This window comes from Antennarius striatus, chromosome 1, assembly GCF_040054535.1.
Source record: "Antennarius striatus isolate MH-2024 chromosome 1, ASM4005453v1, whole genome shotgun sequence".
In the NCBI taxonomy this organism is placed as follows: Eukaryota; Metazoa; Chordata; class Actinopteri; order Lophiiformes; family Antennariidae; genus Antennarius; species Antennarius striatus.
In genome coordinates this window covers 18,034,577-18,058,208 of record NC_090776.1, presented here as the reverse complement: position 1 = coordinate 18,058,208, position 23,632 = coordinate 18,034,577, and the positions used below count along the sequence as shown (strand labels likewise).

The following is a 23,632-nucleotide window of genomic DNA, read 5'->3' as shown; positions in this document are numbered from 1 at the left end:
ATGTAACAAAGCATCACACATGTCACACATTCGTGTGACAGTTTCGTGAACTCCATTTCATGAAACTGCCCTCAATGCTTTGGTGTCACCCAACTGAACAGAGCTTTCACACCACCAAACACACAAGCTGAGGTAATGTACAAATGTTTGAGGGGATTAGTGTCACTGTCTATAAAAAAAACACATATTTAGAGTCTAGCATCTGCTTTGAAAATACATCAGTCATGTTTTGAAGAAACATTTTTAAAGATATTTTGTGTAAGGGTCCTTAAATCACAAGAAGAAGTAAGAGAAGAGTCAGGCCAACAATACATTTTCAAACGAATGTTCATAGTTTTTGGTTCCTCTGTTTCATTTTGAGTCAAATGCCTTGATTCTCTATTCGTTATATTCAGAACATAAATCTATTAAGGTGCAGTTTGAAGAATGATTGAACACAAATGCACAATGGTGACTTCCATCCAGAAATGCATTCATTTTATATTTGAAAGCGTAGCTGATGAAAAATGAGGATAATGTTTTATGATATGGGCACGGAGGCATGCACACAAGCACATGTCCAATCACATGCAATTCTCTCTTGTGCACCCTCCTGCCTCCCCGACTCTGTCCTTATTTCAGTTTAATTCTATCTGTGATCGCCTTGCCTGCTCTCTCTCTCTCTCTCTCTCTCTCTCTCTCTCTCTCTCTCTCTCTCTCTCTCTCTCTCTCTCTCTCTCTCTCTCTCTGTCTCTGTCTCTGTCTCTCTCTCTCTCTCTCTCTCTCTCTCTCTCTCTCTCTGTGTGTGTCTCTGTCTCTCTCTCTGTCTTTGTCTCTGTCTCTCTCTCTGTCTCTGTCTCTCTCTCTCGCTCACACATACACACCTCTCGCTCACACATACACACCTCTCGCTCACACATACACACCTCTCGCTCACACATACACGCACACACCCTCTCCAGCCATCCTATCTATCTGCAATCTTCCAACAGGAAATCCTAGTCCAAAGGATTTAGCCTGAAATAGCCTTCACACGTTCTTGTGTGTATGTGTTCCATTATTGTCACTGTGAATGTAGTATACTGCTTTTAGCTATCGAATTACACAACATGTTTGTTCAATAGTTATTCCCTAAAAAAAAAAAAAGGAAGACAAAGAAATTAAATTTACACCTTCCTTCAGATTTTCCTTCCAGATGTTTTTCCTAACATTTCAATTTGGGATTTAAATACATCACACATTGAATAAGGTCCTTCAAGTAACAGTTCAGAGAATGGATGTCCTGAAAGCTGTAAGAAGTTTAAACTGGTGAAGAGTACTTGCTTCTGCAGGGGAACATAAAAGTCTTTTTCACAACAGTTTTCAGCATAGTTAACTGCTTTCGATATTCATTATTTTGTATTATTTTCCAGAGACCTGCTTTTATTCCCAATTAGCATCAGCCAAATAGCTTAAACTCTTGAATCTAATTGCAGTCTCATTTCCTTAAACTGTTTGACAGTGGGCTGACAGGGAGTGTGTGGAATAGCGATAGAGAGATAGTGAGACAGAAAAGGGTTGTGTATTGGTTCATTGTGTGATAAATATAGGAGGTGAGTGGGTGGAGTAAAAACAACATAACACTTTGGCAGGATCAGAACACAGAGAAAAGATATAATGACAAGAGCAGAGAGACAATATGACATAGCAAAAATAATGGTGATAAAGTGATGAAGAAAACTAATGAGACTTACAGAGTGACGAGAAATAAGATTGTAAAAGAGGTAATCATGGCAAAATAGAGATGGAGACAAATCCATAGGGATATATGAATGAGAGGGCAAGAGTAAGGGGGAGAGAGAGAGAGACAAAAAAGGTGAGAAAGAAGCTGTGGTGAGTAAGAGATGCCTGGATGGGAAAGAGATAATACCGGTGTTATAAAGAGAGCACGGATGGACAGGGGGTTACAGGGAGAAAAAGGTAGAGGAGGAAGGGGGAGAGAGAGATGGATGGTTGCAGAGAGAGAACATAATGCAGGAAAGACACCATGATTGTGACACTGAGTTAATAAAAAAGAGGGAGGGGTGGTGTATGAAAAGAGGTAGAGAAGAGGCAAACAGAAATAGAAAATACACATAACAGAAAGGTATAACGCATATTTCTCTCTCCTCCCCTCCGCTTCACTCCACTTTTTCATAGCCAGTATTGAATCACTGCAGTCAATAGTTCCACACAGCGTAACTTAGAAAGATGCATTTGATTTGTGGCCCAGCACGCCATGGAAAGGAGAGGCCAGCATTTGATTTATGAGCCAGGGACCTTGTGGTCAGGTTCGACCCTCCGCCTCCTCTTTGCCACTTCTCAGCACCTAAAATTTAACGTTCTGTCTGATTGCTATGCTCCGGCGAAAGCTTATTCTGATCAATGCAGACTGTGGACTGTTGTGCAAAATGCAGTTACATAGAATTACTCTCTTAAAAATAGATATATCTAACATCTCTGTATTGGTTGGAATTCTGACATGTAGCTCCTGGGAATGCCCATAAGATGGCCAAGTGGTCAAGCAGTCAACCTCCATTACCTCTAAGCACAGGGGAAATGCCTGGAAATCAAACATAACAGAAAAAGAATTAGCCTCGGTTTTTTAATGAAGATTTACACTCTGTGTGAGTTTGGGTTTTTGTAGCTGCTGTTAAACACAACTCTCACTTTGAGAGATCAATTTAGTGCACTATGCACTTTCACTATTGGGTATTTATTTGTCCTCTCTTTTTTTCTTACAGCTAAATGTTGATGGGTCTGTCAGCACATTTCTCAGCATAAAGTGAAGAAAGTAAAGGCAAACATAAGTAAATATAGCTGCTGGATCTTCAAAGGCAGGAGAAGTTAGAAGCAAATACTGGCTGAGCAGTAATGATACACAGACGGAGAGGTAAACATGGGGGGAAATAATTACCACCATGTTATGGATTTCTACATTATTTTCAAACCTGCTACCAAATGCAATGAGACTGACACAGACATCAGAATCACACAAATTGAAAGAAAGGCTCTAATCTTTCCTATCAAGTTAGCTGCCAGGTTTTATAATTTAATTACAGACTGCACCTGTATTGAGAATCGAAAGAATACTTGGCAACATAGTGGAGGTTGCCACTGATCAGTTGTAGGTGTCAGATGTCTGCCGCTACAAAACGTTCCCAGAAGTGATTACATCACCAGAGCCAAAACTTATGATTACTTTTTCAGCTGATTTAACTATATTTTAGTGGTTTAGCTTGAAGGATGGGAAGTATCTCTGTTTTGTGATGTTTTGACGTTTTTCTGGTGGCGCTGAGGTTTAAATCTGCAGTGTTGATGAAAAAAGTAGCAAAACTATCAGATAGATTCCAATAAAATCTGGCAAGGATTGATAATCCCACTGAGGATAATTTGCAAAATTTAAGTGAACCTCTGTTTCCCCAACCATAATTTAAATACAACAATTGTATCCTGTTATCAATTCAAGTACAAAAACAGAATTATTGTGTATGGAATATGAAGGTTAGCACTACATAACTTTAGCAATAGATGTCATTTAGAGCATGGTAGCAAGGTGATATAAGCATTTAACAAGAATTTTCTTACATTGAATGGTGTTTTTGTTTCAGTCACATGGACAAGTGTTGAAAATACAATATGGCTGTCAATTATTGCAGTCTCTTTAGCATAAATGCAAAACGAAGTTAACAAAATATAAGCACAAAAACACAGAGGGAAAGAACCCAGCGCTACATCAACAGTGATGCAAAGCAGTGTTTATTAAAATTCCCTTAGTGTGGTGTGGGGCTTCAATATGGTATCTGGCTTGATGCAAGTATCCTTTGAGTCTTTCTTACCCCATCTGCTCAATTGGAGCAGAGGGTGATCTGGCAGTGTGGAGACGCCATATACAAAAAGTGGAGATGACTTGAGACGGAATGAAAGACAGACACAAAGACGGCTCAGGGGGAGAGGTGAATTGGGTTGGAAAGACAGTGGAGAACAATCTGAAATTAATCTGGACACCCCAGATGGTTTGAAGTGTGTGTGTGTCTGTGTGTGCGCGTGTGTGTGCGTGCGTGCGTGCGTGTGTGTGCGCACCAGCTTGTCCATTTGGGCCTGTGTGTAGGTATTTACATGTATTACATTAAACAAATACTTACATCTACCATGTGTACACAATGTGGATGTCTTGATCTCATTTTGATAGGAAAAGATAAAAACACACATACAAACATGGTTTGCTCATATTTTACCGACTAAACTCTGGCCCATAGAAAGTTGCCTCTGCGGTGGATTGCACATTTTTCTCTGCATGCCTAAGTGTGTGTGTGTGTGTGTGTGTGTGTGTGTGTGTGTGTGTGAGAGAGAGTGTGTTCCCAGTGATATAAGGTTAATAAATCAATGGCCATCGCTATCTGAAAAGCAATTACTGCTGGCTTTCATGTTGGCCCCACACACACACACACACACACACACACACACACACACACACACACACACACACACACACACACACACACACACACACACACACACACACACACACACACACACACACACACACACACACACACACACACACACACACACACACACACACACACACACACACACACACACACACACACGCCGTACTGGGTTCCCTGTATATTGGATTCGCTTTAGGAGTAAACTGTATAAAATTTGTCTTGAGGAGGGAGTTGGAGAGCACAAAGATGGAGGAGAGGAGCGCAGGGAGAGTTTGTAAATGATGGGAGAGGAGGGGAGAGACGGTTGAGACACACTGTGCCATAGGGGGGGATATTTAAGCCCTCACTGTTCTTAACTTGTTTTTTCCACTTTAACATGTAACACTGCACTTATGCCTCCAGTGTAGATACTGCTGGAAAACATACAACAGCTGTTTAAGCTTTTTTTTTTTTAGTTAATTAAAGCTGATCTAGCGTTTCACTGTTGGCCTTCTTTGAGCAGCTTATTAGCATCTTCAACTGAAGTTGAAGTGATCGCCCTCGATTGTTTTTGCCTGTAAGATGTCTTGATGAAATGTTGTGTGCGGCTGGATGTTGAGCCAGGGAGGAGTAAATCACATTTACAGTTGGATCTGGGTATGATATGGCTGAAAACGAAAAGTCCACTGGCATGGACATGTCATGCTATTCCTGCACTATTCACACATTCAAATTATAATCTGCAATTTTAATTTGAAGAATTTGACAATATGTATTGAGTTACAGTAAAATCATAGTGAGGAGTAGTGTCATGGTCAGGTCTTCAGTACTACTTTGCATGTAGCTGAGATAACACAGAATCATTTTTATTTAAATTGTTTGCTCGTATTTGAAATTCTTCAGTCCATTTTATTAAAAATGTTGTACTATTTCATGTGCATAGTAACCTTGGGTTGTCTTTACTGTATGTGCTATATGAATTCAATTATAATATAATTGAATTCATATAATAATAATAATAATAATAGCTTTCATTTACAGCATGTTCAGAAGGCATACTATGGAAAATTCTATTTTGTTGAGAACCTTTGGAGAATTTCCAATGCTAGGAGTAGGTTTTTGGGATCATAGCATTAGCTGTATCACTTGTGATCAAAGTGATGTCATCATGCCATCATCACTATTCTACATTATGAACTTTTCAAAGGAATTTCAAAATAGGATTTATGATAAATGCTGATGGAAATTGCAGCAGTGTTTCATATTTTGGAAAACTATTTACCTGTTCATGATTGAGTGACAGTAGCTGTAGATTAATTATGAACTCTGTGATTGCCTTCTCTGCACCTTTAGTGCTCACAAGTCACTGTTCAGGTCACACCACACAGCCTTGGAGAATTACTCCCATTCAGTGTACTGCCATATAGACACACAAATATAAATACATATCATAACTCCTGATTGCAGGGATTCCCTCAGGACACTATTTGGTTGTATCATTTGTGCTTTTAATGGTGCAACTGACTTGCATGCCAATCAGGTGGTTGTGCTAGCGTCAGCACAAGTTTCCTGTGAAGTGCATTTGCAGGTGGAACTGATGCATCATTCTATGTTGTCAGCTGTGGTTATATACTGTATTTAGGTTTCACTTTATTTGCTACACAATAACTTTGGCAGCTTTAAGAGCTACTTCATTATTAATTTACTAACCCTTTTTCTCTTACTGAACTTCGCACTAAAGGCTGTTCACGAATTCTTCAAAACTTAGCCATCTATAGAGTCTGTTTAACTGCGTATGTGTCTGAGCAACTATGTGTCCTGTGTGTCCGCAAGTATTCAGGTGTGATAACGACAGAATGTGAATGTTGAGTAGGGGAGGAGATTAGGTAAAAGCAGAAACAGTGGATATTAAGTTTTCGTAACATAAGTGTAGTTGTATAATATGATGCATGTGCATATATAATTGTAATTGTACGTTCACATTTTGAATGTATTATGCATATGAAAACAAAAAAAGGTGCACAACAGCTGACTTAGATCGGAGATAATGTCTTTGATTTTGTATGTGTGTGTGTGTGTGTGTGTGTGTGTGTGTGTGTGTGTGTGTGTGTGTGTGTGTGTGTGTGTGTGTGTGTGTGTGTGTGTGTGTGTGGGTTGGTGTATTTATGTTTGTATTTTACAGGAAGTTAATGAAATGATCAAAATGTTATGAAGGCCTTAACTGCACAAATTCTCAAGTTTACATCTTTCTTTCTAATTTTTGAGTTTTGACTGCCTGTAATTTTACATCAGTTATAAGATGGTTGGTTACCACATTAATATCTAAGTACATATAATATGCATGCGTATTCTCTTTTCATGTGATATTCAGGTTACATATGTTGCAGTGTCATGGGAGCCTGTGAGGCACTACTATGAGATGCATGTGCTAATAGATGCTCTTTACTCTTGCAACACTTGATTTGCGCAATTGAGCTGTCTTTTATATGCATGATCTATTTAATATTTTCTAAATGCTTAGAAGATAGATAGATAGATAGATAGATAGATAGATAGATAGATAGATAGATAGATAGATAGATAGATAGATAGATAGATAGATAGATAGATAGATAGATAGATAGATAGATAGAAAAAAGATATCAAAGAATGTTTACACTTTGAAGATTCTGATATTCTAACAATGTTATCCTATTTCTGTCTTCCAGCTGAATCTTGTGGCGGTGTCGTCCAAGGACTGAATGGTACCATAGAGTCACCTGGCTTCCCCCATGGCTACCCAAACTATGCCAACTGTACATGGCTGGTAATAACAGGGGAGAGGAACCGTATACAGCTAACATTCGTCACACTGGCACTGGAGGAAGACTTTGATATTGTATCAGTTTACGATGGACAGCCGTCTCCTGGCAACTTGAAATTGAGGTTAGAAATGAGTATCTCACATGTGATGTGATCTTTTTTTCCAACTCGTCTCTTGCTCCCTCTTCCAAAGATTTAAAGCTTTGGACTTTTTTCATCACACCTCTCTAGTTCTCAGTTTGAGTTAAGCCTCTTCTCCAAACTCTACACATCACCATCACAATGATTGACAGTACACAGTATTTCTCCTTAATGTGAAATGTGAAGATTTGTATTACAAGGCAGAGTAGAAGCTGTATGCAAGAATTGAGTTTTGCCAATAGAACAATATAAAAACTAAACAAATTGTTAATTTTTATAATCTTATTAACAACGACGTCATAACTATTTAAGTAAAAAGAAAAAAATAGTGAAATTACCTATTATTATTATCAAAACGTTACAGCCTACTGATCATTCAAAAAAAAAACCTTTTAGAAATAAAGAAGGATGTAATACAGTTTTTTTAACCTTTTAACCTTTTTTTTAACCTTTTCTTTGGCTTTAATTAATATATTCTCCTCTGGACACTGCACTAAGATGAAAGAACCTTCTCTTCTTTTTTGTAAGCTGCACCCTCATTGTTTTGTCCTGGTCACTGACATTTAGCCATGCCTCATCCATAGAAACAATAGTGTTCATTGCGGTACATATGTTTGGATTTTTCTGGTTTCTGTTTGGCTTCTTCTGCATCTTTATACACACTATCCACATTAATTCCTGTCACTTTTTCTCCCTTATCTTTTGATTGTTTTTAGTCAAGACAGCACTCGTTGTCACAAGTCATCGTTCTCTCACTGCAGCGTGTAAAATGAACAGACATCATGTTACTGTTTGGTCGATTTTGATAAGGTTGAATCACGCAGATGAGTATCGTGATGAAAAACTTGTGAGAGATCAAAAGGAAATGACAATTTCCGTGTTGGAAATTTAAGTGGAGGAACGTATTAATTGTGAATATTTTTGTCGAGTGGACATGCATTTTTCCCAATATTATGCTATATTTTAATATAATATAAATTATATTAAAAAGGTAGCATCATTTTTTAAAATTATAAGTATTTAATGCTTGCGTCTCAGCGACGCATGTTGTCTGATGATCGTAGGTTCCTAACAAAAAATGTGCGACAAAGACGCAAGGAGGCGCGCTAATGAGAACACTGAGAAGGTGAGGGGGCACGTGCACAACTCATAATTTGTGAGATATAGTGAGGACCACTGTACAACTTTGTTGTTGTGAATTAATTCTTTGCTTATGATCTTGCAACGCATCATCAGGACCCCTAATATTAGTTTTTCATCTCCATTAGATTTTGTCTAATTTTTGCCAGAAAGGTTGCATGTGTTTTCTCGATAGGTTTGGGGCAATGTGGCAAACGTTCAGGGCTTAGTTAAAAGGGTTAGTAGGCTTTTGAAACAACATACTAGCCTTGTTCAAATTTACCCGTGTGCTTCAGACCACTGGGAGATAATCAAGACTCCAAAAGGCTCAAAACAAAGAAAGCGCAGGTAGGTAAAAGGGAAATCTGCAGCTTGAAAGTACCATCTCTCACTCCTCAGATGTGAATTTTGTAATGTACTTTGCTATTTAACCATGTTTTGAAGGAGTAGATGTTCATATCCCTCAGTAGATTAATACGTACCACACCAATGAGACTCCTTGGAGTTCAAATGATTGATTTTGTATGTGTATGTTTGTGTGTGTGTGCGTGTGTGTGTGTGTGTGTGTGTGTGTGTGTGTGTGTGTGTGTGTGTTTGTTTTGATCCTTTACTAAGATAATTTCTAAAAGATAATTGGACATTTTGTTTATTTATTTGTGTGGGTTTTTTCCTGTAGTACATTTTGCACCAAGGTGCTTTTTGATGTTTTGCTTGTGTGGCATGATCTAAAAGCACATACAGTAAATGGCACATCTTCGTGTGAGAGGTCAGGCTGGATTATAAGAGGCACAACAATCCAGCCTCACAATGTTTTTGCCTGGGAACGTCTTGGGATTCTCCCGAAGGAGCTGGACGAAGTGGCTAGGGAGAGGGAAGTCTGGGCTTCCCTGCTTAAGCTGCTGCCCCCGCGACCCGACCCCGGATAAGCGGAAGAGAATGGATGGATGGATGGATGGATGGATGGATGGGAATATATGTCAAGTTAATACTGTACACCACAACCTATTCATTCATTAAATATAGGTAGAGAAATGACAAAATGCAGGGTCTTAACACTGGTGAATATTAAGTTATTGGACATGACATGTTATGTGTGGTCAGACCTACAGTATGCATTTCAACCTTAAACCTTTAAATGTAAAAGATTAGCACGACGTATGTGTTGCATTCTGACTTCGATGGAATGAGCTCATATAGCAAACTCCCAATTCCACTGAGATGAAATGACTAGGCTGGGATGTGTGGGCTCCTTCTCCTTCGAACTATGCTCCTCCGTTTATGTTAGCACTTCTGCGGCGTGGATATTGCTGAGAGCAGGAAGCATACTGCTGACATGAGCCCACTGACCAGCCTCCGTTTGTGCCTCGGGCTCTCCCTGATATGTGTCACTGCAAGCAATGTTGAAATTCATCTTGTAAGGCTTCCCCCAGCTCTCGTTGAGCTGGGATCACACCCAGCATCCCCTCTTTGCCTATTAAATTGTAACTTGAAGGCTTTGCGTGAATATGCTTTAAAAAGATGATTCCAATTATCCCGTTGCTGCCTGTTCTTTTTCTGAGTTCCATGAGGTCAGATTTCAGTGTATTGACCTAAAACATCTCCTCCTCTGTCTGTTGTGGCTTAACAGACCCATCGCACTGTCGACATAGAAGGTGGGATGCAGATAAGAGGAGCTGGCTACTCTTTCTTCGTTCACAAAGATGAGCACAGTAGAGAACAGAATATATATTTCAGACCTAGTGTGAGCAGAATGCTGCAATGTATATAGTAAGAGAGGCTGACTTGGGAGTCTATGGCCTCTTCTTGCCAGCCTCTGCTGTGTATCAGCAGCATTAACTTTACTCCATCCCACTCAGTCTGTTGTCAAAAGTGAGGCTATTTTTATTTCTTAAAATCAGACGCTTCTCCCGTACAGGAACCACTGCCTGCTCTCTGCTAGTCTGTAATTTTGGGTCTTAGTGCAGAACAGCTGCAAATAGGAATCTGATATTTCCTTGTTTTGGTGATTGAGGTTATAAATATATTAGGCTACTGGGGTTTTTCTTCATGGTGTAGTTGGTCTTGTTTGCATGGATTGATCTTGTAAACATTACCACCTACAGTTCAATCCCTGTTTATTTGGTTATAGCTGTTTAATAGTCAATATGCTGATCCTGCCAAGCAAGGTTATTTTTAATGGTGATTGATGGCAAATTGGAAGGTAGCACCGTAATGAGATGCTCACTTGATGAGATGGCACCAAATGGCTTTACTGTACATGGGTTCTTCTCTTATATGCTATATTGCTCTGCAGACATGGCAAAATGTGTGGTTTTAAAGCTCATTTCCAAAAACTAAAAATTATTAAAGAAAAGAAAGTAGCTGTACGGTCTTAGGACATTGCTGAGTGTAACTTTTAGTTGGTTTCTCTGAATTAGAGATCTATAATATACTGAGGTTAGAGGGTATGCCAGGAAGAATCATTAACATTTTTTGCTGTAATGTTGCCTACTGGTCACTTGTCAGCCACACACCATGTATCCTTAGGAGTTGATAGAGAAGCGATTTATCAAGCTGCACTTGGACCTGCAATTATAAAAGTTAAGGGACGCCATTGGGTCATAATAGGAAAAGATATGACTCTCCATATATATGAATTCAAACATATTACCTTGTTCCTCTGATGAACACAAGTTGTGTAATCTCATCTTCATTTATTAATGCACCGTTCACAGACTTTGCCTAACATTCACTTGTAATTACTTTTTCCCTGTTGATGTCAGGGCAGGATGGACAGTTTTTATCAGTATTTCTGATAAAACTATCCTTCATGTGATGCTGCAAGTGTGGGTTTAGGGTTAGGGTACGTATATCTACTAAACAAAATGTGCAGAAGTATGCGTCTTCTATTGTATATTCTTTAAAAGCCATACTCGATATTACACAAGGAACTGTATTAGTTAATGCGTATGCATGTGCAACTAACTGGGGAACCCCCTGCAACAATTGTTCAACCTCAGTCTGCGGCTGGGGAGGGTCCCGTCACTGTGGAAGACCTCCTGCATCGTCCCTGTACCCAAGAAAGGACGCCCTACTGAGCTCAACGACCACCGACCGGTCGCTCTTACCTCCCACGTAATGAAGACCCTAGAGCGACTGGTCCTGGAGCTCATGCGTCCACAGGTGCAGGGTGCTATGGACCCTCTCCAGTTTGCCTATCAGGCCAAGGTTGGGGTTGACGATGCTGTCATGTACCTCCTCCACCGCACACTCTCCTACCTGGACGCCGGGGGCTGTGCCGTCAGAGTGCTCTTCTTCGACTTTTCGAGTGCCTTCAACACCATCCAGCCCCAGCTCCTGCAGGATAAACTGACCTCCATGGCTGTGGACCCCTACCTCGTGAGCTGGATTACGGACTACCTAACGGACAGACCCCAGTACGTCCGTATGGGGGACTGTTTGTCTTCTATGGTGACCAGCAGCACGGGGGCGCCACAGGGGACCGTTCTATCCCCCATTCTCTTCACCCTCTACACATCAGACTTCAAGCACAACTCGGATACATGCCACATACAGAAGTACTCCGATGACACCGCGATAGTGGCATGTATCCGGGAGGGTGATGAGGGGGGGTACAGGGCATTGGTGGCTGACTTCGTGGAGTGGTGCCAACAGAACCAGCTCCAGCTCAACGTCTCCAAGACAAAGGAGATGGTTCTGGATTTCCGGCGGGCACCTCCCTCTCCACAGCCGGTGATCATCAAAGGCAGTGAGGTGGAGGTGGTAGAAAACTATAAGTACCTGGGACTGCAGCTAGACAGCAGACTGGACTGGTCACTCAACTCCAACTGTGTGTACAAGAAGGGGCAGAGCAGGATGTACTTCCTGAGGAGGCTGGCCTCCTTCAACATCTGTCCTAAGCTCCTTTTCATGTTCTATCAGTCCGTAGTCTCCAGTGTGCTGTCATACGCCATTGTGTGTTGGGGTGGGGGGGCCAGGAAAAGAGATATGGACCGTCTGAACAGACTCATCCGCAGAGCAGGCTCAGTGGTCGGGCTGAGCCTGGACTCTGTGGAGACGCTTCTGGAGAGCAGGACCATGTCTAAAATTAAGGCCATCATGAACAACACCAGGCACCCCCTACACACCACCTTCTCCCAGCAGAGAAGCACCTTCAGCGGCAGACTGCTGTCACACAGCGCCTCCACAGAGAGGCTGAGGTCCTCCTTCGTGCCCCGTGCCATCAGGGGGTACAATGACTCTCTCAGGAGGAGCGGGGGGGAGGTGGCGAGGTCAGCACGGGGTTGAATATGGATTTAATTTAATTTAATTTAAATTTAATTTTATACTGTTGTATATATATATATATATATATATATATATATATATTATTTATTTATTTTCTATACTGTTTTATATTTTAATTCAATTTTATACTGTTTAGATTTTATTTTATACTGTTTATATTTTAATACTGTAATATTTTTAAATTTTATACTGTTTATATTTTTAGTTATAGTTTAGTATATAAGTCCTGTTAGTGCTGCATGTGTCTGTCTGTTAGTGTAATGTATGTCTTGTGGTATGTCCTGTGATGTCAATGTTTCCTTTTCTCCTGGTGTTTATCCAGTATTATTTGTTATTTAATGCCTGAGCAGTGGATATATGCAATTTCCTCCGGGATTATTAAAGTATCTATCTATCTATCTATCTATCTATCTATCTATCTATCTATCTATCTATCTATCTATCTATCTATCTATCTATCTATTCACCTGCTCTAGATGGCACAGTTAATTATGGATTACAGCAATTATGGCACAAAGTCATGCTATGTTTAATCAAAGCAATTAAAGGAAAGTTATGGAGCTATAAAACTGTACACATGGATGCACCCTTCTATCACACTTGGAAACTGCTCATGTCAGCAACACACACACACACACACACACACACACACACACACACACACACACACACACACACACACACACACACACACACACACACACACACACACACACACACACACACACACCTGATTACTGCAGTTGATTGTAAAGAGGCATGCCATTCAAGCGCATCCTCGTTATGTTACCCTCCACACCTCTGCAGTGACGCTGCATTGAGAATATGCACAGAATTTGACCATCTTAGGCAGCTAAAGGCTCATGAAACGCACAAAACCATGACTGACATTCAATTCTGGCAATTATGCCACATGGGTACTTCAGTAATTAATATTTCATTAGTTCTTCTGTGTTCTTCTAAATCCTGTTATTACAAAAAATTACCCTTGCCAAAGTAATGCATCGAATTTACTTTTCATTGATATGTGTTTACTTCTGTAATTGATCTACCAAGGATATTTCTGCAAACGCTCTTTATTTGCATCATATTGGGACTTCTGGTTTTAAGCCAAGTCATAATTTTGGTTTTCAAAGGTTGTTTTTTTTCTGTTTTATTTTCAAATGCTACTTTTTCTTGATCTGTACGTATCAGACTTACCATCTTTGGGTTTCCCCTGCAGTGAGGTTGTTTACTGCTTTCACCTGTATCCCTTACCTCTCACCCGTTAGTCCGTAAAAACTTAAAGACAGTAAATGCTTATTCAATATATATTCAGATAAGAATCTGAATGAATATATACAGTATATATTCATGTGTATGTATCGAATAAGCTCACAGTGTCACGTTTTAACTCCACCCACTACCGCCCAACCAATCATGGGGCATTTGCCAGAAGGAATCATGTGAACAATATGGCGTAAGGCATCAGCCAGCGAGACTTTTGGTTGCGGTTACGCCTTTAGTCCACAAAAAACAGAAAAAACACTGGCCAAAGTGAAGTTTTTTGAAAACTCCGTGTCTGCGTTTTTGTATGGATGCTATAATTTAACTATAACTTTTTCTATCCGTGAGACGTCTCCCTGCGACAAAAACTGCTGTGACATTAGTGTGTGTGACCTGTGTCTACATGTACACACAGAATGGACGGAGTTAAAACCGGCTATTTTCTGACGTATAACAGCTCCACGTCGAAGACGCGTTGAGAAACATTGTTGATAGTTGGATATTTTTTGTCTGTTTCTTTCTTTATGAGTTTCTTTCTTTCCCGTTCCTCTCCAATGACGCTGATGCCAGTTCTGGAATTTCCACGGGTTTCTGCTAATATATATATATATATATATATACACACCACACACACACACACACACACACACACACACACACACACACACACACACACACACACACACACACACACACACACAATCACACAGCAGAACTGTGTACATCGTGTATGATTATTTGAAGTTTGGAGTTCAACACATGCTTTTAACAGACCCCAAAATGGTATTTTGACAGTGAAAAGAGAACACAACTCAACAAGAATGAGTAAAAAAACATGCATGCTAATAACTTACACATCTGCGGGCTTTGCCTCTACTGATAGCAGCAGTAATATATTCATAGATGAGCACAAATTTGGGATATTAAACATTTTTGGTGAGTCTTTGCAAACTGAAAGTGTTAATTTAATGGTGGAGCAAATTTTTCTTCCTTGTCTCTAGTAACCATATAGAAGAGAAAGGAAGTAAGGGAGGATTTGTGTTCGTGTTTAGAGTGATCGAGACAAAGTCACAAGATCAACACACACATTAAGTAATGTAATACTGTAAAATTGTAATATTCAGATTAGTTTTAGATTGTAATATTTAGAGTAACACTGTTTAAACGCATATTTCAGTGTTTGTTTTTATTTATATTGCGTAGTATGTTTAATGTACACTTACTGGATGGTCCCTTGTCAGTTGTTAAAGTACTGCAAGTTGATGAGATTTTCATATAAGTGTCACAGAAGAAAACATGAAGGTAGCTGCCAAATAACAATGAAGCCCAGCAGAGTTTCAACACTTCAGTTGAACCTAATTATAAAATCAGGCAATTCCAGACATCATCAGACACACACACACGCACGCACGCACGCACACACACACACACACACACACACACACACACACACACACACACACACACACACACACACGTGTCTAAGACTACCCCCAGTAACTGCAGATAAAAGAAAAGTAAAAAGCAAAGAAAAATAGGCCAACAGTAGATAACCAGGCAATGGAACTAATCCAGGACTATCGCTTGGGAAAGAAGAAAAGAAGTGAAGAAAGAATAGGGAAAGAAGGTAGGGCTTCATGGGAGGGAGAGAGAGAGGGGGGGGGGGCGAGAGAGCGAGAGAGAGAGAGAGTGTGAGAGAGCGAGAGAGCGAGAGAGAGTGTGAGAGAGAGAGTGAGAGAGCGAGAGAAAGAGACATAGGACCAGATGAGGACTGGCACAGTGCTAAAGCTAGTAGAACTAAGTCCTGTGTGGTTTGTAGTTCTGTCTGTCTGTCTGTGACTTATTGTATTCCCCGTAACTCTGTAAGCTGCTTTGACTTGTCAGCAGCACATCAGAAAGTTCAGTGCAGTTTTTTCACATGAAGATAAGAGTTGAGAGATAGAAACTATAAGCATGATTTTTGTCCAGTAAGCACTTAGATTTGTTTTGCCAAAATCTCCAATATGTCACAAACTAAGCAAAAGACATTCAATGTCTCAGTGACCTTTTTTTTGTGTGTGTAAAGAATTTAACAAAATGAACCGTTGGTATAAATTCCACCTGGAAATTTATTTCTCATACCTTTGTTATTCATTTACTTATTTTTTGCTGTCTGAATTTCTGCTTCCTGCTGAGAAATTGGCTGTTTCTTATCAGCTGGTCACATTTATCTAACAGATGCATCTCTCCACTGTCTTTTTCTTTTAAACATATGACTATATTAGATCCTCTAGTACCTTTATGCTAGTATTACCTACCTGGTACCACATGGTTTTTATAGGTCCATCAACTTCATCAGTTCATCAGACTCAAAATTTTGTCAGAGCCATCAGCCACCGCTATCATCACTGTCTGGACTCCATAACAGGATTTAGCTTTGCCGCTGCCCAGACTAGAGGCCCCTCAATCACAATCTCCCTGAAATGTCTAAGCCACAAACGCTTTTGGACAGATTAATTATCACATGTCATCTGGTGCAATAAACAATTAGCTTTACATCATTCACTTGTCCCTTCCGATAAACCTCTTATTCATACTTAAGATTCCAATTTAAGAAGGTGTACTTTGCAGTAGAAATATCCTTTGTGTATTGTTGTCAAGAGAGATAGTAGCAGAGAGAAGTAGGCTTTAGACTGATGCTGAGTTCAGCTGTTCAACTGGACTACAGGACTACTAAAAACATTTAGATCTGCAGGCTTCCTGCCTGACTGAACACCTGTTAGTGCTGCTACTCAGTGGGGGATGAGGGGATGCAGATGAGGAGCTGAAGGAATAGAATGAGAATGCGACAAGTAGAATAAAGGATGGGAAAGAGCCGAGTGTCAAAAAATTGGGTAAACAGAGTATTAAAAAAGCAAGAAATGTGTGGCTATAGCTGGACACACACACACACACACACACACACACACACACACACACACACACACACACACACACACACACACACACACACACACACACACACACACACACCTGTCTCTAATATTGTTGTCAGCTTTAATTCCAGTCATATCTATTCAATAGATGTTTAATTTACCGTGAATCCAGACGGAAGTTTTTTTTTGTTCAACCAGTAACGGAAAACTCAAAGAAAAAGCTGAAAAACAAAGTAATAATAAGAATAAAATAAAAGTAAACTAAATATAAAGTAAACTTCCTATACTATAAAATACTATAAAATAAACTTGTAGATTTCTTGAGGACGAGCTGACCCCTAACAAAAAAGCAAAAAAGAAAAATCAATATGACTTGTGAAGAAATATATTGTGCAACACGATTAAAAAAAGTAGATGCACTCATGAGCACTGACACTAATAATGATGCCATTCAATTTAAATAACTCTTAATTATTCGTGTAGCCTTATGTGTTGTTTTATGTATATATGTGTTGTTTATATCAACAACCAATGAAGGCACAACAAGGGGGTGAGGTGTTAGAAGTTTCATATCATCAAAGCAGTGGAATCCAGCATGACACAAGACCTCTTCCATGAACCACTGACTGTATGTATGGTGCAACTGCAAAAAGTCTCTGGTAACTTTTTTATTGTGAGAGTAAAATTGCATTTGCATGTTTGAACTTCCTTTATGTGAGTGAGATTACAGTGGTACCTCTACTTACGAAATTAATTGGTTCTGGAAGAAATTTCTTAACTAGAATTTTTTTAAAGTAGAGACGTGTTTTCCATGCAAAATGCCCTGATCTGTTCCAAGCCCCCCAAAATTCAGACATAAATGTTTTATTAAGCATAAAAATGCATCAAAACATGTTGCAAATACATGTTACAATTAGATTATTACACAATAAATGAGTGTTGTGCATAATGTAAAAAACAAAGAATAGAGTAAAGAATAAAAATGATGGTCATTTACCTTTTAATAGCTGTTCTCATTGTTTTTTGCCCTCTTTGGTTCATGCGCTACTTGCCTCACCATGCCGAACAACAGAGTGAATTCCAGTCGTGAACTTGTGAACTTCTCGAACCACCATCGCAATGCCTTAAACTCCCGGCGTTTTATGGCTTCCTTTTGTTTTAATAATGTGGCGATTGTAGATGCATTACGGCCATATTCTTTGGCGAGATGAACAAATGCATCCCTTTTTCATGCTTTGCTATTATCTTTTGCTTTGTTTGTATGGACAAAAAAACTCTTCTTTTCCTCTTTTCTCCATCACTTTCTTGGGATCCATAGTGAATACCCTAAAAGTTAATATATTTACGTAAAACTATCAGAACAACACATGGGTCGAGGGCCGAATGACGAGGACACTACTTAGACACATATCTAGCTACACACAGAGGTCCCTCTTAGCCAATGGGATGCCAAGAAGAAGCTAATAATAGCCAATGGCAGAGCAGCTGTAAGAATGGTGCGTTCAGGAAACTTTGGGAGCTGCGAGTAGCAGCACATACTGTATTTTTTACCTTATCCTGAAATTTCTTTCGTAAAAAGAGGCAATATTTTCCTGTTGAGGCGTTTCGTAACTTGAAAACTTCATATGAAGAGACGTTCATAAGTTGAGGTACCACTGTATTCTGCTCCTCCAACCATCCGTCCATCTGTCCATCGTCTATCAGCCACCCTGTTCTGGTATTCTCGGGAGACATAATTTCCCGAGCCAGGCAAGTGATATAATCCCTCCATGGTACCCTGAGTCAATTTTACTGACGTACTTTCAACAGGTTGTTAAAAGTATGGAGATTTTGGTCCATAATGACACAATAGCATCAAGCATTTGCTGCAGATTTGTTGGTTGCTGATGTTTGATGTGAATCTCCCACATCCCAAAGATTTTCTATTTGACTGAGATCTGGTGACTGTTGACTGTTGTTTATTAAGGAATGACCACAGTCAGCAACAATACTCAGCAAATACTCTGCTGCATTTAAACAATGCTCAACTGGTAATCAGGGGCCTAAGCTGTGGCAAGAAGATATCCTCCACACCATCCCACCAGGAGCAGCCTGAAAAGTTAATATAAGGCAAAATGGATCCATGCGTGCATGAAGTTTATGCCAAATTCTGGTCCTATCGTCTGAATGTCACAGCTAAATTCTGTATTTTCAATTTTATAGTGTCCAAATTTGGTGGATTATAGTCTCAGTTTCCTGTTCTTAGCTGACAGGAGTAGCAAATGGTGTGGTCTTTTTCTGCTGTATACCAAATTCTTCAGGGGTTAGTATGTTGTGCATTTAGATGGTACATTGCTAAGTTGTACAAGTGGTTATTTCAGTTACTGTACCTTAGAAACAGCTGATCTACTGGAATTTTCATTGACAGCCATCTCTAGGGTTTACAGACAACGATCCAAAACATCCAGTGAGCTGTAGTTATGTGGATGAGAATGTCTTGTTCATGTGAGATGTCAGAGGAGAGTGCGCAGACTGGTTTGAGATGATGGAAAGACAATTCACACTCCCCCATCTGGCACCAACAACCATGCAATATTCAAAGTCATTTAAATCCTCTTTCCTCCCCATTTTGATGCTCAGTTTGAGCTTCAGTAAGAGAGTATCATGTTGAAGTGACAAATTGCATTGAGTTGTGGCCTGGCTGCCTGATTAGCTATTTTTGTTAAGAAGAAATTGAACCTGTGTACCTAATAAAGTGGTATGTGAGTGAATACCGTCTGGTCAAACTCCCAAGCATCACCATCAGCACTGTAGCAAAGTGAAGAGCCAATCCAGTCTCCCATAGCTAGGACGAAAGCTGCATTGTTCCTCCTGAATACATGGTTTCACTAGGGGTGGACATTCTTTCCCTGGCACCTTGATATACCTCCTGTGTGAATTGTGAATTGTGATCCCTCATAGTTGAAACATACCCTTCTGTCGATCCGGTGAGCCACCATCTTACATAGCTTGATGTAGAATACTGTCCCTCTTGAGGAGTGTGGTTCCAGAAGTAAGACCATGCATCAAGGTGGACCTAGCTATATCTCTATTGCTCATTGCATACCAGCTTGGGTTCTTACCTCACCAGAGAGGTGACATCCTGTGTCTCCAACAGTAGTTTTGGCAGCTGAGGTCCAGCAATGCTTCCAAAAACATTGCTTGATTCACATCACACCAGACCCCGATGGTTCAAGTGGTTGGCCCATTAGAGGAGCAACCCAGTTGGCTCTTTTGGGCAAGCAAAGCCAGGCCTCATAAGTGAAGGATTATCTATCAGGTACTTGCAGATAAGTTTGTCCGCCAGGCCTGTTTCCTTTACGTTTGGTTTCTCTGCTACCGTCTAGTTTCATCAGGGAGGCTTCACTAAATATGCAAACTGGGTCATATTACATTCTGACTGAGAGAATACAGACACATTTTCAATAGACAGAATATACAATGGGCATGCTCTCCCCGTGTCTGCGTGGCTTCTCTCCAGGTTCTCCGGCTTCCTCCCACCTCCAATAGCATGCGCTTTAGGTTGATTGGCCGGTCCCAAATTGACCGTAGGAGTGAGTGTGTGTGTGAATGATTGTTTGTCTCTACGTGGCTCCGCGGTACACTGGCGTCGTGCCTGGAGTGTCCCCCGCCTCACACCCTGAGACTGCCGGGATAGGCACCGGCTCCCCCGCAACCTGCGTTAGCGGATTAAGCGGGTTAGAAAATGACTGACAGAATATACAGTTTAAATAGGTATTTAATGATTGTGCCAGTAATAGTGAAGTTTCTGAAGTACCGTAGTGTAGCAGGGTGAGTTAGAGAGTGAACATTTTAGACTCTGTTACATTATGCTTTAAACCGAATTTTATGTCTCCATCCACCCAAAAGCCATTTGTGCATTTTCAGCTGTAAGAAGATGCTGAAACAAGGTAAATGGGATTGTGCAATGATGAGCATTTCCTGTAGCTGACCACCCAGAGCTGTGGTATTTATTTCTCTACAGAAATGAGCTCAAACAGTAAAGGTTAAAACATCTGGAAAGTATTTTGGGTCTTTTTAATTTCAAGTTGATTCAATTCTATTTGTCTCTCAATGCTGAATTCTTAATTGTCATGGTTGCTCTACACATTGTATAGACATAACTCAGGAGATTCAGATCTGGGCTGGTTCACCAAAGTATAGAGGTGTACTCTCATTTTTTTACTTGGCACTGCAAAACTATTTGATTCTACTATTACCAGCGGGACACGCGGAAATTCCATGATAAAAAAATAATATCAGACTAAATACCAAACATATGAAAATAATGAATAGCTACCTTGTTCTCGGGAGCAAGGTAGATAGTAAATAAAACTGGTAAAATGCTTATTGGTTGGTAGGCTTTAACCCACTGAATGTATAGCATACTTTTTGTACACCCCACCTTTCTTTTTCTTGGCTACAGTATTTTCTTTTTGTGCTTGGCATTCATTGGCTCTGGCTTTCACTCAGAATTTGTTGCCATTTTCTGTCTCGTTCCTGCTGTTTGGACTGTTTGGATTATGTTAACTGGGGAGTCTATGTATAGTTATTTCTTCTCCTAACATAGCAGATGCCTTACGCAATATTGTTCATTGTGATTCCTTCTGGCAGATGTGCCGTGATTGGTTGGGTGCTGTGATTGGTTGGGCGCTTGACTGACAGGTAGTGGGTGGAGTTGGTCACAGCGTGGGACTTTTTCAAGTGAGCTTATTCAAATACTGGATATAGGTGGGGAGATTGATATTATTATTATTATTACTACTATCCTTCCATCCATCCATTCATTTTCGTCCCTGGCTTGTCCCTGGTAGTGGGACGCAGGGAACCTATCTCAGCTGGCTCGGGCGTGAGGCGGGGGACACTCCAGGTGCAATGCCAGTGTATTATTATCCATCCGTCGTCTTTCAGCATGTCAAACAATCCATATCGTCCAATACTCTGTCCAATTGCACAGAGCCCCTTGTCTGACGTCAAGAACGGGGCATCTAGCGAAATATGATCGGTTTGAGTCGTTCAGAGCCATGACTTCCTGAAACTCCAAATATCTATTGATGCAGGGAGCATTTGTTTACCAGATTCTAGGAGTTGGTCGGGTTAAGGAGGACCACTATGTATATGTAGAGACCTGAAAAAGTGTGATTTTCATAATTGGGCCCCTTTTAAAAGCCTCATGGTAATCACCCCCAATCAAATCCAGTTGTGAAGACCAGCAGCGGGTGTGGGGATGAGCAACAGGTGTGGAGCCGAGGCTCCACCCACAATTTTGGCCTCTCCCTCTGCCACACACCTCTCCCCCTGCCACACACCTCTCCCCCTGCCACACACCACACCGAGCCGTGACAAGAAAAGTCTCACTTATTTAGCTTTATTCCTCAGGCATAGCAGTTGAATTTAAATTTTGCATTTCAAAACATAAGAAGTGATGTGAGACACAGGTAATGAGACACTCAGCCCCTGACACACCTTTCCATACTGACCGACTGTCTGGCTGAAAGGCTGGCTGTCATTTGTAGAACATCTCAGTTGGCATTTAGCCAGAAAATCCACTGTTGCCCTCCCTCCCCCTCTTTGTGTGTTTGGTGACCAGTGATATGGAATCCACATTTCCTGAAAATACTGATAAAAAATATATTATTTTAAGCACATCAAAATGAAAAGGTTGGCTGGTAAAAAGTCAGATTTTTAAATGCTTCCAACAAAATCTGTTTTACAGATACATCAGAGGGGAAAGTGCTTTGATATCAGAGGCAAAAACCATTTGATGCTCTCCACTTTTCTAGCTTTCCGTTTTTCTTCATATAACAGTAAATTCCAGTTACTTTCATACTACAGACTTTAGAACTTGTACCTAAATGACCAAATAAAATTACCATTTTATCTGAAAATGTTTAACATTTGCACTCTTTAAATAAAAAAATGTGAACTTGGGAAACTTCTTATCAAATTGAGATTTTTTAAAGCAACCTCCCAAAGTCAGTGCAGAGAATTTGTTGATCACACAAGTAGTCTTCATTTGCTGTTTGCAAGTTGAGAAAATGTTTGAAAACAGACGATCTGTCCCCTATTATAATTTTACCAGTTATTTGTGCTCTGCCTGCTCCAGCAAGATTACTGTAACTTGTGTTTTGTCTGGAGTGTTTAGTCTGTCTTCCCTCCTGTCTGTGCTATGACATTGTTGTACGTCTGTTTTTTGATGTTTTTGTTCATTTCTGATTTTTGCGTGATACCGGAGTGTGCTTGTGCACCAACAATACATGTAATTTTTTTCAAGTTAAGAACACTTTTTCTTTTAATAGTGTCGCAGTCACAACAATTCAGCCTGCACTGGAACTTCCTATTGGCTGTGTGTAGCCACTTGGGTTAAAGTTTCTCGCGTATCTGTCTGCTAGTTCAAACATTAGCTCCAATATTAATTTATGCTTCTGCTAATTTTGGAGGATGTGACAAGTGGGTTGTATGTCTTTGTGTTTGGCTCCGCGGTGCACTGGCGTCGTGCCCGGAGTGTCCCCCGCCTCATGCCCTATGCCGCCGAGATAGGCTCCGGTTCCCTGTGACCCGCTGCGGCGGATATAGCGGTGGTAATCTGAAGATGACTGACTGACTGACTGACTGACTGACTGAAAACATCATACAAAAGAGCTGGATTGAGTA

The 23,632-nt window shown here is 40.3% G+C and overlaps 1 protein-coding gene across 1 annotated transcript in view; it reads left to right on the top strand.

Annotated features, from left to right (window-relative positions):
• The window catches only part of csmd1a (CUB and Sushi multiple domains 1a), a 452,056-nt gene that overhangs the window by 105,027 nt on the left and 323,397 nt on the right, over positions 1-23,632 (top strand). Inside the window, exon 2 of the mRNA XM_068328424.1 lies at positions 7,139-7,355. Coding sequence (XP_068184525.1) covers positions 7,139-7,355 — 217 coding nt within the window. The remainder of the gene's footprint in view (positions 1-7,138; positions 7,356-23,632) is intronic.